This window comes from Humulus lupulus, chromosome X, assembly GCF_963169125.1.
Source record: "Humulus lupulus chromosome X, drHumLupu1.1, whole genome shotgun sequence".
Lineage (NCBI taxonomy): Eukaryota > Viridiplantae > Streptophyta > Magnoliopsida > Rosales > Cannabaceae > Humulus > Humulus lupulus.
In genome coordinates, this window is record NC_084802.1 from 168,401,042 (window position 1) to 168,415,791 (window position 14,750).

Sequence of the window (14,750 nt, forward strand, 5' to 3'; positions counted from 1 at the left end):
GGATAGAGACTTGGATCCTTGCTTTGGGGATTTTGAGGAAGAAATTGGACCCATGGAGGACCTTGAAGAGGTCCAACTCGATGAAGAAAATCCGAATAGGGTTGTGAAAGTCGGTAAAAACTTAGAGACAAAAACAAAACAAGCACTGGTGGAGTTTTTAAGGAGGAAGCAGGAATTCTTTGCCTGGTCGCACAAAGACATGGTCGGGATAGACCCTGTAGTCATCAGCCATGTCCTGAACATCGACAAGAGTTTTCCACCGGTGCAACAAAAAAGAAGGCTGTTCAACAAAGATAGATCAAAGGCCTTAAAAGAAGAAGTCAAAAACCTGAAGGAGAATGAGTTCATCTAGGTGGCGTTTTATCCATCATGGCTCTCTAATCCTGTGTTAGTTCCCAAGCAGAATGGCAAATGGCGAACATGCGTGGATTTCACAGACCTCAATAAAGCCCGCCCTAAGGATTGTTTCCCAATCCCTAAGATCGACCAGCTGGTCAATGCCACTGCAGGGCATGAGATTCTATCTTTTATGGATGCATACTCCAAATATAATCAGATTAGCATGCATCCCCCTGATGAGGATCACACTAGCTTGCGGACAGATACAGGGCTTTACTGTTACAAAGTAATGCCTTTCGTTTTGAAAAACGCTAGTGCGACTTACCAGCGACTAGTCAACCACATGTTTAAAGAACTGATCGGCACAAACATGGAGGTCTACATCGACGACATACTGGTCAAGTCGAAGAAGGCAGAAGGGCATATAAAGGATTTGCAGAAGTGCTTCAACGTCTTAAACAAATATCAGATGAAGTTGAATCCCCTTAAATGCTCCTTCGGAGTAGGATCGGGGAAGTTCTTGGGATTTATAGTTAACTCGAGAGGAATTGAAGCCAATTCTTTGAAAATTAAAGCCCTGATCGATATGAAATGACTAGCGAAGATTAAGAAGGTTCAATGTTTAGCTGGAAGAATTGCCGCTCTCAGTAGATTCATTTTGAAGTCAACAGATAAGTGCGTTTCATTTTTTACTCTTCTTAGAGGCAGCAAAAAGTTTGAATGGACGGAGTAGTGCGAGCAGGCTTTTCAAGCATTGAAAACTCACATGGTTCAACCACCCATCCTGTCAAAGCCGGTTGATAAGGAAACTTTGTTCATCTACATGGCGATCACGGAATATGCTACTAGTATCGTTTTAGTAAGGGAGGAAGAAGGTGTGCAAAATGTTGTTTATTATGTAAGCAAGAGGCTAATTGGAGTGGAGCTGCAGTACCCACCTATTGAAAAGTTAGCCTATTGCTTAAATTTGGCCCCTAGGAAGCTGCGGCCTTACTTTCAAGCTCACCCAATCACGGTTTTGACTGGCCAGCCTCTATGGCAAGTCTTGCAAAAACTAGAGACTGTGGGTAGATTGTTAAAATGGGCAGTCGAACTTCGGCAGTTCGATATATCTTACTTGCTGCGAGCAGCGATAAAAGGGCAAGCCTTGGCTGACTTAATTATAGAGTTCACTGAACTTACAGATAGCGAGCAGACTGAAAAGCCTAATGAGCCTGAGTCTCAAAACCAAGCTCCCTCATGGAAATTATTTACAGATGGTTCTTCTAACGAGTGCCGCGCTGGAGCAGGAGTGATATTGATAATGTCGGAAGGGCATCGATTTCACTACGCAATCAAGTTTGACTTCACTACTTCTAACAACGAAGCCGAGTGTGAACCATTATTCGCTGGGTTGCGGTTAGCCAGGGACATGAATATAAAAGTTCTCGACATCTACAGTGATTCTCAGCTGGTGGTGAATCAAGTCATGGGAGAATACCAAGCGCGAGGTCTAAAGATGGTTGCCTATTTAAACAAAACAAAAGATCTATTGGCTGAGTTCGACAAATACACCCTCCAGCAAGTACCTCGCGACCAGAATTCCAATGTTGATGCTTTGGCCAAGTTAGCAAGTACAAAGGATGCTGATACTCTAAATATAGTATAGGTTGAGCGACTGTCTATGCCAAGCATCTAAGCAGAGGAGACCACTATGGTGATCCAGATGGCGGATACATGGATGGCACCATATATAGAGTATCTGATGCAAGGCGTGTTACCAATGGACAGAAACAAAGTTAGGACCCTTCAGCAAAAAGCTGCTAGGTATATTCTGGTCAATGGAATCTTGTACCGAAGAGGATACTCAATGCCACTCCTCAGATGTATTCCAAAAGAGAAGGCCAAAGAATTGATGAAAGAGGTACACGAAGGCTTTTGTGGAGACCACGTTGGGGGGCAAAGCTTGTCAAGAAAGATCCTGAGGCAAGGGTACTTCTGGCCAACAATGAATGAAGACTCGATGGAGTTTGTATGGAGGTGCGACAAGTGCCAAAGGTTCTTCAAAATCCCATGAGCAGCCCCTAATGAGCTTAAACAGAAGCAAAGTCCGTGGCCGTTTGTAGTTTGGGGTATAGATCTAATCGGATCTTTGCCCACAGGAAAGGGCGGCGTCAAGTATGTTGTGGTTGCCATCGATTACGTCACCAAGTGGGCCGAAGCTGAGCCACTCGCAACCATAAAGACCAAAAAGTTGCTGGATTTCGTGATAAAAAACATCGTTTGTTGCTATGGATTGCCAAGGAAAATCATCTCAAATAACGGCACACAGTTTGATAGTGATTTATTCACGGACTTTTACGAACGGCATGGGATTATCAAGAGCTATTCCTCAGTCGCTCATCCCCAAGAAAATGGACAAGTCGAAGCAGTCAACAAAACGCTAAAGGATACTTTGAAGAAAAGACTGGAAGAAGCTAAGGGGGCATGGCCAGAGCAATTTCCTGAAGTCCTTTGGTCGTACAGAACGTCCCACCGAACAACAACAGGCCATACTCCATTCTCTTTAGCTTATGGGTATGAGGCTATGTTCCGTGTTGAGTTAGATCCGCCTTCGCATCGCAGAAAAGCCTACAATCAAGGTTCGAACAGCTAGCTATTGATGGAATCCTTGGACTTGATCGATGAGAAACGTGAACAAGCCCAACTTCGAGTAACTGCGTACCAACAAAAAGTCGCCCGGTATTTCAATTCTGAAGTGTGAGAAAGGAAATTCAATGTCGGAGATCTAGCACTTCGAAGAGTTTTCCTAAACACCTGCGACCAAGGTGCTGGAGTACTTGGACCATAATGGGAAGGGCCTTACCAGATTGAAGAAGTCCTCCATCCAGGCACCTACAAACTTTCTCGCCTAAATGGAGAACTCATTCCTCGCTATTGGAATGGAGAACACCTACGCAAGTACTATCAATGAACAATCCTTCTTAAAGGATTGGCTTGTATTAATTTTAATTTTTACAAGTTATGAAAAAGTGTTGGTCATTTTATCTGACTAATCGCTTATAAGTGTAAGATCTTTTTGATTAATCGTACAGACACGTTTTTTCCATTTATTATAAGAAATATAAGGGACTGTGCGCAGCCAGTCATTCTTGCCAATTATTGTATTTTATACAAGTATTTGCTCATTACGTGTGTTGTTTTGCTGTATTACAATTTTAATTATTTTGCTCCGAGTAGTATTGTTCGAACAGGTTTTGGTCAAGGCAAGTGACCAAGGACTTAATGCTCCTTGATCACTTGGGCGGCACATAAGGTATCTAGTAAGCAAAGCGTATCGAAAGGTATGTAAACACATGAGCAAAATAAGTGAAAGCATGCTAGGGTACTTAGAGTATATTTCAAAATTTTGTATTTTGTTAAATCAAACCAAAGTACTATGCTAAGTTCGGTCATGCGAACATATGCTATAATAAGATGCAAATATATTATAATATCAAAATGAATCCTTTAACACCACGAGCAGTCGCTGCTCGGATGTAATTGTTCAATTAAAAGTAAAAGCTGTTCAATTAAAAGTAAAAGCTGCACGTGCAGCAATAAATATTCAACTAGAAAATAAGTGTCTTTACATCACGACTCGTAGGCCATGTACTGAAAAGATTAAAGAGAAAGAAAAATAGTAGACTACGAGGCTGGAGGATCTTGAGGGGTGCCTTGGTCGACGACATTTGTAGCTTCATTGTCTGTCCCATCCATGCCAGTGGCCAAGGAGATTTTGGGTGAGGCAGGTACCCTTGCTCTATCTTGTTCCGCCAATCGAGCAACGCAGCGGGCTATCTCAGCATGCCTTGCGCGCTCGGGAAAATTGCTGAAATCAGCCTCTTGGTTGTGTTTCCAGAAGTCATAGAAACACTTAACCGTGTCATTCTTGTACCTTTCCAAATTGCTGGCATTAGCTTTTTCAAGCTTCTTGATCCGGCCCTCCAATGTTGCGGTCTCCTGTCTGCTCACGGTCAAGTCCTCCTCGAGCTTTTTAGCCTCGCTGTAGTTGATGTGGTTAGACTCCTTGAACTTGTCTCTTTGCTCGACGACCTTATCCAGAGCAGTTTGCTTCTCCTTTAACTCCTCAGCTAGTTTGTTCTTCTCCTCAAGCACTGCTTCAAACTATTCAACATATTTTGCTTCGGCAGATTTGAGTTCTTCAGCGTGCCGTTGCTCCAAAGCCCTGGACTGCTCAGTGATAGCACCCGAGTTGAGCCGGCCGACAATAAGGGTCAGCATTGCCTACGAACAGAGCGAAAGTTAAACTGACTGTAGAGTATAAAAGGGCTGTCTCCACAGAAAAAGATAACTTACATTGGCAAACTCATTTAATGCGCGGGTTAAGATCTGGTCGACGTCCATCGTCTTCATCCCAGCCATCGGCTCTCGGCAACGTTTGTGCTTCAAAATTTTGGCCACCCTGTCTTTGACCAATCTTAAGGTGCTACTCAATATGTCGCCCCTTGTGGAAGCAGGAGCATCCTGCTGAGTCTGGTCGATTGGGGCCGGTGGAGAAGGTGTCGACCCAACAGGAGCAGGGGGAGTTTGCTGCTCGAGAGGAGAAGGAGTTGGAGATACATTTGTTGAAGGTCCGTCTGTCGGAGGGCCTGCAGTACGGGTTTTCTTGGCCAGAGGCGCGTTACTGCTTTCCCCGGGATGCCGCTTGCTTTTTCTCTTCTTGCTCAAGGGAGCTTCAAGAGCCTCGGGGGCACTGTATATGTCGAACACATTCTCGGAGTCCATGTCTGTAAGAAAAGAAAATACACGAACAGTGAGATAGTATAAACGATTGAGTATGTTATGTCAGGAAAAGAAACAAAGAAAATTGTAAGTGAATACATCGCTATATTATATACTATACTAGTGTTACACTCACTCTCTGGCATGAAGAATTCTGAATCTAAATTGGGAGCGTACTTAAAATTTCTGTCCCCGTCAAATAAGTGACAGGGAATTAGCAAACTATCTAAGAGCGAGAGATAAGTACCATTCTCATTCGAAGATTCGTCGAGGAGCTCGAGAGGTTCGGTGGCTTTCTTTCTTCCCTTTCCCGTTGGGGCGGGGGGAGCAGCAGCCCGCAGAGTGCTGAAGGGTTCCCTGATTGTCACTCTAGTTGCCCTCCTCGGAGGGGGTTGTGACACGTCTAGGTGCTGCTCGGGAACCTCTCCACCAGTGGCACTCCCCACTGTTGGCTCCCTCACATCCTAGTGAGGGGCCAAAAGCGCGACCAGTCTCAGATTGGCCTCTGTGACCAGTTGTTTGACACTTTTCTCTATGTCGATCATGCTGGCCAGGAGGGCTAATCGGATCTCCATGTTTGGAGTAGGCTCTGGTCACAACCATGGGCCTAAAACGCAGTAAATTTCTAAGGAAAATGCAGCAAAAAATTGAAGAAAGATAAACGACCAGTGGTACAAAGACTTTACCTCCTTGTGTGAAGGCCAAGTTGTTTGCGACCATGTCAGTGGTCAGAAAGTACTCCAGATGGTACTTCCCCACGTTTGAGATATAAGTGGTGTCAGTTAGGAAAGTGCGGCCTGTTTCATGGTGACAGAAGTGGAAAAACCCCGTGTTTTCCTGGTTGGGGTTGGATTTAAGGTCGAACAGGTAGTTGACCTCATGTGGCGTGGGGACGGGCCATTTCTTATGGCTATAGAGGACATAGAGTGCAGCAAGCATTCTATATCCATTGGGAGTTATTTGAAAAGTGGCGACCCCGAAGTAATTGGCCACCCCCTGGAAAAAAGGATGAAAGCGCCTCGATGTGGTATCTCGACCAGGCGCTAACAGCGCCTCCAGGCAAGTTTGCCCGTTGGTCTTGAGTGGGTTGGACTAGTGTCACCCCAGGAAGTCCATATTTTTTAATATAATTAGTGATCATCCTAATCGTAACTCGACTAGAAGGGGCGACGTACCATTCAACGTCTGGTTGAACGGCGTTTTGAGGCTGAGCGTGAGTTTGAATGTTAGGATTAGGGATATTTCTTTCCTGACCACTGGTTGAGGGAATTCTAGCCTGAGGAGCAGGATGATTTGAACGGTTGGAAGGTTTCTTTTTCTGGGTAGTGGATTTTACTCTAACCATGGCTGGAAGGTTTGACTGAGGTCTATTGGGTGGAGTTCGAGAAAAAGGAATTTCTGGTATCAACAGCGACAGTTGCTCCTCATCTTCAAGTAATTGGGCAAGCAAGTCATCATCGATAGGCCTTTCACCTCCCCATAGATCTTGCATGGAAAGCTGCGAACAGAGAAAGGGGGAGGTGAGAACGTAAAGCCTAAAAATCTGTGTTGAGAGTTAGAATAACGTTGCTCGAGTATAAAAGTTAAGCTTTTATACAGCTAGCAACAGTCTAGCAAAAACACTATGTTTTATACGAGCAGTTTGAAAAACAGATTGAAAAGCGGAAGTAAAAAGTTTTTGGAAAAAAGCTTTTTCGACTCCGAAGGGGTGGGAAAAACCCAGTTTTTCAAGTAGCCTAAAAATCGAATTTTGACTTCGATTTTACGCCCTTAAATCTACAATCTTGATTACCAAACTGGCTCCTAACTCCTACGAAATGTTACTTCACTACCCTATCAAGCATCTATTGATATACACACAATCCCCATAACAGTTTCAACCAAGAACATGCAAAGGTTCAGAAATAAAAATAAGCACAAAAAACAGTTTTGCATGGCAACTTAAACGACTAAGAAGTTTGTGAAACTTACTTAGATGAAGAACGGAGTCGGAACACAAAGTTTGAACACGAAAGCTTTCGAGCATCTGGATGTGAGTTCCTAGGAATTTCTGGGCTCTGAAGACGGGAGCTCTTCGAAGTTCTTGGAGAAGAGATGGCAAGTGAAAAGTAAAAAGTAAAAATGTGGATTTGGCATATTACTTATAGTGGCTGCGACACGGTAGAAGAAGTAATCATGAATTAACTTTTTCAGAGGATGGGGAAGTGTAATAGCCATCAGACAAGTTATTGGGAAACCAAAAAGACTTGATTGGACATGATTGATCACTTTTTTCAAGAAAGCACGGGCGGCTCTGACAGATTTCGTGGGGTATTCGAAGGGTCAGTTTCCTAAGTTTACTTATTGCTGGTCGCAATAAATAAACTTGGGGGGAAAATTTTTACCTAAAAAATGGCTGCTGATGACGTGGCAGGGATTTCTCACACGTGGTTGACACATGCCAGAAGTGCTGTTCGACTATCGACCAGAGGCACATCACTTCGTCAGGCTTAAGTATTAGATACAATCAGTCTGGTCGTATAGTTTATTTTATTTACTTCTAAAGTTGTAATCTTATAATAATTGCATTGAATATTTCCTCATTATTACCTTGATACGTGGTTATTAAGGAAAGATATGGCCAGTTGGCCCATGTAACCCTCCTTGAGCCTATAAATATACATGAAATAGCTCAAGGAAGGGACTTTTGATCCTTGAATTTCTTTGTGAAGAGAGAGAGAGAAAGAGAGCTATAGTGCAATTATCAATCGTTTCATTGTATTTCTTCCAAGGTTTGTGAAACTCAAGAACCCTAGTTCTTTGATCATGACTTTGAGATTCAATATTAATAATAGCACTAATTGGACGAAGGTCATTACCATTCTTTGGGGCCGAACCACTATAAATCCTTGGTGTTTTCTTCTTTTCCATTGGATTATCTTTCTTAATTGTCGTTTTATCTTTTGTCGTACATTTGACTCCGTGTCGTTAGCCAAATCAAGGGTCAATAAAAGACATTTCAATAGGACACAATTGCTGCTAGGTACAAAAATAAGATGTCCGGTATGTTTCTAAACACTGGTCGGTAGGTCAGTTCGTGGACCCCCTCCACTATGGTGGAGGGTTTGAATTTATAATGCTCTTTTGCCCAGGGGTTGCACATTACGTAACTGATGGTGAAAATATCCTATTATTCTCACCAGTAGCAATAGTCCTATTTATTAGGAGGTTTGACCAAGTTTTTAGGGCTGCTAGGCGCCCTCTGCGGGTGGTTAGGTGATTCTTGCAGATTCCTAACGGTGTGTGTAACCTCTTATCGCTAACCAGGTTTGGCTATCCATTATACCGAGCAGTTGAGCCTCTTCTAATATTCTGCCGAGCAGTAACTTGTTGTATACCCCGCAGGTATACACCGAACAACCTGTGTGGGGGTCTGCCTAGCCTTCTCTACGTGTCTAAGTTTACAACCAAGTCAGATATGTCATTTTTTAGGATAACACTTGCCCCCTAGGTTTGCAATGGTGCTAAGCAGCATGGATACTTTCTCCTGGGGACCACCCCGTTAATCCTGGTCAGGGGTATATGCTCCTTCCTACGTGGCATAACATCTGATACAATTAATAGCCTTTGAGAATTTCTTCAAGTTTCCAAGAAATGACTTTTCACTTTTTCTCGCCTCTTTTTGGATCCATAAAGCGTCATGATGGCCTCTCTTAAAAATTGTACCGATGGCTATGCAGTTATCGAAGAGTGGGCTTACGTGTGAGGCAGGGGAGGAGACATGATTGGTGAGAGAGGTTGACTAGTAGTTGCTGAAGAGATTGTTGAGTGGATGGATGCATTAAATTTTGGCAAGGCGAAGCTCATTTCTTTTTATAAATAGGAGTGCCCAACCCTTTCTTCTCTTTTCACCTTCTTCTTTACTTTACGCAAACCAAAGCCAACCCAAAAACCCTAAACCATCTCCTCCTAATCTGTTCGAGAGCTAGTTCATGCCCAAACTTTTGTGTCTCACCACCTTCATACCATGAACACGGTTTTGGCGCCATACTCCTGCAGCAAGTAAGTTTTCCAAACTTCTCTATTTAACTTGGCATTGTGTGTGAGATATTTTTTTTCTTTTTCTCTTTCTTCATTCTTTACTGTAGCCATGGGTGGTATTTGCATTTTGCTTGAATCTAGGTTTGAATGAATGTTTTGGGTAGTTCTAGGAATGGGTTGTTCCTATTGGCCTTTGATTTCGTGAAAATCTACCTCACAGTGCCCTTTCTGACTGATTTGTGTTTGGTGTTCTTAAAGAACATGAAGAATATTTCTTGAAAAATTTTCAAAATTTTTTCGTTTCCTCAACACTTCTTGTACTTTGATATGATTTATATGCTGGTTGGTGCTTCTCACTATTCGTCATTTTATGCAGGTCGGTATTTGTTGACGCGGTTCTTCAGCAACAGATAATTAAGAGAAGAAGAGAAAGAGATTAGTACTAAAAGTAGAACCGTCATAGATACGAGATCTTTGGGAAAGAACTAGGTGACTCAAGACACGTTTTTAAGTGGTTCGAAGGTTAAAATCCCTCTACTCCACTAGTCAATATTATTGATATTCTCTGGGTATTTGGTTTACAAAGTATATAGTTCTTCAAAGACTATTTTTTCCAACCCCTATCAACTCCCAGGGTCTCCTTATTTATAGGAGAGGGCACCTGGAAGTTGGTAGGGAGGTCATCCCGTGACCTTACCATTTGTCATATCAAATCTGTGACATTCATGATTAATTCCTAAACCTAACACATAAGTGTGGTCTAATCAGTATGGAAGGAGATAATGGGCCACACGGCCCAACCCGTCCGTGGGTGTCTGAATACGCACGTTCCTGCTGCATGTCCGAGAAGTCAGGGGGATATCGGACACGTGATGGCAGGAATATGCACGTTTATCTTGCGTGTTGACTTCCCATAGGGTCGGAGCTTCCTGAGAAGCTCGCGACCGGAGCAGTTCATAACCCGAGCTGCTCCGTCCGTGGCCTTCGGATGTCATTCTCAGCTCCTGGGGCAACAAATGCGAGCTGGAATCAGGACCCCCTCGAGCTGACAAGGGCCCGTCTTGGAAATAGAGCCTCCGGCCTGCGGGAGCCTCGGACTAAATCAGGTTTAGTCCGAGGCTCGCCCTGCTAAACAGCCCGTGGGAAAACCAGGGCGTACATCTGCCCCCCAAGCTCCTACTCGTGGTCTATGACGTCAGATACAGGAGACCACAGTAGGGGCTTCTAGACTTCCCCCACAACCCTTCGCATTCCATTCTTTTCGCAGGCGTCTGATACGTGGAACGCCGTGGGTGGCGACGGTACACTCTACGAGAACCGCATTAAATGGCCTAGCCTACTGTCCAGCCGTCGTTTCACATTTCGAGTGGAGGGTCTCCCAAGAGCCTTTTACACGTGATCCTTCCCTTGTATAAAAGGGGGTGGTCATCCCACGCACGGGCCACCTTATCATTCAAAAAAAATTCCCAAATTTCCTTCTTCTTTCTCTGACCTTCCAAAGAACGAAACCCTCATCTCTGTTGTTCCCATCTTCTCTGTTCACGAAGCTTAAGCGTGGGAATTTCTTCAAAGCCTTGGAGGTTACTGTACCAACGAAGTTCTTACCAGCGCAACAACTTCACTCACCATCCAGCCACACACTGTAAGTTCTTCTGATCCTGTTCACTTTGAAAGCATGCCACTGTAGCTTAGGTAAAAAAAATATTACTGTAGCCACATGCAGGGGTTTTCTGAGTTGCGTGAATACAGAGGGTGACAACCCTTCTTAGGTTAGGGCACGCCTGCCATGGGACACCGTTTTAGAGTATGGGCTTCATGGTGTTTCTTCAGGAACAATTTCTGGGTAGGACCTTTAGGAATTTTGGGTGCAAAATCCGGGTAGCTTAGGGAATACGCCTCAAGAGCGGTTTTGCCACGCTTTGCCTGTTGAAACTTTCCCCCCAAGGAAAATTTTTACTCTGAGCCCTCTGACACACGAATTCCGAGTAATCTGGGATCTGTTGAGGGCATAGGCGCGTGTTCCTTGGAACGTGTGGCACCACTCTCCACGGGCTGGGCTTACCCCAGCTCGTGTACTTAATACTTGCTTCACTCTCCTGCTTGGGTCGCCTTTTCTAAAGTGTTTTCTTTTGTTCGATAGGCGACCAGATGGCTCCAAAGAGAAATCTGCCACAGAAGAACGTGGGAAGTTCGTCTTCCCAGCAGGATAAAGGAAAGGCGGTGGTGGCCAGCTCGCCAATTCCTCACTTTGGGCCGGCGGTGGAGAAGCAGGCCGAGGTGGCCCCTGATGCATTTTTCGAGGCGGAGAGAATCGTCTCGAAGATAACCGACCAGACAAAGGTCACCAAAATCTTCCTCAACCACAACATTCCCCTGGCGATGGCCTCCGTGATCGCCCGACCTGCTGCGGATGGGGAGCGGAGCTGCACGCCGCTCGACGAGTCGTTCGCGGCCTGGAGCGGCGAACACTTCAAGGCAAGGGCCTTCCTCCCCCTGGATCAGTATTTTGCTAATTTCTTGAACTATGTGGGGTTGGCCCCATTTCAGCTCCCCCCCAACTCATACCGTCTGCTGGCGGGATTGAGGTATTTGTTTCAAAAGCATGAGTGGGAGGTCCCCACTCCTGCTGATATTCTATACTTCTTTTGCCTTAAAACCAGCCCGGACCTGCGGGGGCGAGGTGACGGGTTCTATTATTTAACCCGCTTCCCTAACACAGCAGCAGTCATTGAGCTGCCGAGCCATCCAAACGACTTCAAAGACCAGTTTTTCATGTCAACTGGTTTCTGCAATTGCGACCATCACTACTTCAACCGTCCTCGTAAGTGATCCTTGATTTAGTTCACCTTTTAAAGGTTATCTTGTTTTAGCTCCTCCCTTATTCCACTTCTGACTTCAACCAACCTTGCAGCCATCTACGCGAGGACCGAAAAGTCTATGACCCTCGGGGGTCAATACGATACATTGGCGAACTTGCCCCCCAGTGAGAAAGACAACCGCGTGCTCGTGACGGACGAGACGATGGTATTCTGCAAGCTGATTTTCCCAAATCAGACTTTGAATTTGAAAAGGCCCCGGGGGCCTCCCCTAGCTCGCGACAACAGACCGATCGTCGCGGAGGAGGTCGCAGACGACGAAGGCGAGGAGGAAGGTGAAGAAGTTCCTCTCGTGATGAACAGGAAGAGGACCTTGGAGGTCGCCCAGGGTATGGGCGAGGAGAGGGTCCAATCCGAAGCAGCCGCGGGTCCTTCCGGCCAAGTTAACCCTTACTTATTTAAGAACGTAGATAGGGCCACTGCAGACCCCCGGCTGGTTAGGTTCAATCCTAGGCAGATCGTCCATCGTCATCAGAGGAATCCTGACCTGGATACACTCTTACTCCATTGCGTTGACCAGCTCGTGCTGGACAACCAAGAGAGCCGGCCTAAGGGTACCGTAGTAGTAGATAACACCCTAGCTTTTAGGTCGGTCCTCTTTGAGGAGTACGGGACCAACTTACGCACGTGGCCAGCGCTCCAGAGGGGCATCTATGCTCCGGGGATTAGGCAGTACGTAGGAGAGTCCAGCCCCGAGTCAGAGCCAGACCTAGTACCTGTGACAGTTCGCGAGATAATCGTCTTAGGCTCCTCCAGCTCGGGGGGTAGGGCTCCCTTAGTATTCGCTTACTTATTCCCTTTAAACCTTTTGTCTCTTTCTGCATGATTGCTACCTTGTAATAACCATGTTTTTTGTTCTTAGCAGAAGAGATGTCTCAGCCCGGAGGTAGTCTACGGGGCGTGGTGTTCGGCGGGAACCCCCCAGCGGGGCCGAGGCTAAAAAGGCTCTGAGAGTCCAAGAGCTCAGCTGGGACCTCCACCAAATCCCCGGCTAAGGAGAAGGAGAAAGCCCCTCCATCCCAGGGCGCGGGGGCGATCCTTCCTGTCGCCAGGACAGGACCCATGCCCCCGCCACCCCAACGATCTCCACTAGCCGTCCAGGACGGGGTAATGGAGATCGGGAATCCGGCCACGGCAGTCCCGGATGTGCGCATCCCGGTCGATCACCAGGACCTGGAGAGGATGCCGGAAGCATTCCGGGGAACGGTATATGAGTCGGCGAGCTATGCCGTCAGCCATTTCTACAAGCTCAAGGAGAGGGAACTCCGGGCAATTGAATCAATGAGCCCGGTCCGAGTTATGGAATCTTCGATGGACATGACCCTAATGGTAAACTGTTCCATTCCTTTAAAGCTTTTAACATTCACACGCCGCCCCTTTTTTTTTTATAGTTAGTTAATTTGTCCTTCCCTTCTTGCAGGGCATTGCTTCCGCGTACAGAGGCATTGCCAGGACCAAGGCCCAGCTCGAGGGTATGGAGGCTGAGCGCCAGACCGCGCTTCAGGAGGCCCAGGAGGCAAAAGACGCGCTGGCGGCCTCCAAAGCCGAACTGAAGAAGATCCGTTCCGAGAACCAAGAGCTTAAAAACTCCCTGACCGCGTCGCGGACGGATCTCGAGGCAGCGAAGACCGAGGCCCAGGCCACCCTGGAAGCCGAGCGGGTCGTTTCGGAGCAGTCCTTACAAGACCTGTTCTATCACTACTGGTCCCACAATCCGGACGCGGACTTTTCTTTCATGCCCCCGGACCTCTAGGCATTTTTGTTGCCGAAGCTCCAAGCCCGCCTAAATAAGGAGGCTTCTCCCTCGGAGACTGGAGAGGCCTTTGCCGCGGCGGGGCAGGACGATACCGCGACCTCCAAAAGGCCAACTGATGGGGCTTAGGATACTTCTCTTTGGGCATTTTGAACTCTTACTTTACATTGTAATAAAAAAATTTATGAGGTGCTTCCACCTCGAGACAATTTGCTCAGCCAGCTTAACATATATATATTTTTATGCATTTGGTTACAATTCATCTCTTTATTTTTATGAACTTAGTTCGGGTTAACCGTTATCTATATCCCGGGCTTTTTAGAGAAGGGCCACGATCTATAAATTTTAGTTAACTTCTAAGTTTTCTGACCTGGTTAAAACCAGGAACTTATTTTAAAAAAAAAACTTAGTTCGCGTCAACTTTTATCCATATCCCGGGCTCTTTAACGAAGAACCACGGTCAACAAATTTTAGTTAACTTCTAAGTTTTCTGACCTGGTTAAAACCAGGAACTTATTTTTAAAAAACTTAATTCGCGTCAACTTTTATCCATATCCCGGGCTCTTTAACGAAGAACCACGGTCAACAAATTTTAGTTAACTTCTAAGTTTTCTGACCTGGTTAAGACCAGGATAGGACTTAGTTTGTGATAACTCTTATCCATAGATAAAAATTAACACCTAAGTCGTTAAGGAGACCTGGTTATATCCAGGTACCATATGCCCCCCAAGTAACTGGGAAAGGGTCTTCGTGGTTACTTTAAAATTACACTTGCAAATAAAGAGAAACATTTGATTTTTATTTATACATGGAAGGTGACCTTCTAGGCCTTACAAATGGATCATTGATAGTATTTCTTTAGGTGGATAGCATTCCAAGTCCGCGGGACCGCCCCTCCACCAAGTCGAGCTAACTTATAAGTTCCCTCTTTGATGACTTCGATGACCTGGTATGGTCCTTCCCAGCTTGGTCCCAAAACCCCATCTTTGGGATCCTTC

The 14,750-nt window shown here is 45.6% G+C and overlaps 1 protein-coding gene across 1 annotated transcript; it reads right to left on the bottom strand.

Annotated features, from left to right (window-relative positions):
* Positions 1–3,890: 3,890 nt before the first annotated feature.
* On the bottom strand, positions 3,891–5,106 carry LOC133806440 (uncharacterized). Its single transcript, XM_062244542.1, has 3 exons — positions 4,678–5,106; positions 4,256–4,485; positions 3,891–3,903 (listed from the first exon to the last, which is right to left on the bottom strand). Exons 1-3 carry the CDS (start codon positions 5,104–5,106, stop codon positions 3,891–3,893), a joined length of 672 nt encoding a protein of 223 aa, XP_062100526.1.
* Between the last annotated feature and the right edge of the window lie 9,644 nt (positions 5,107–14,750).

What these genes read in the sequence shown, in the direction of transcription:
- LOC133806440 (XM_062244542.1), bottom strand. Translation starts at nt 5,106, where the DNA reads ATGGACTCCGAGAATGTGTTCGACATATACAGTGCCCCCGAGGCTCTT. An exon ending in CATTAAATGAGTTTGCCAAT is followed by an intron (nt 4,486 to 4,677) that starts GTAAGTTATCTT and finishes TATGTTGAATAG; the next exon opens with TTTGAAGCAGTGCTTGAGGA.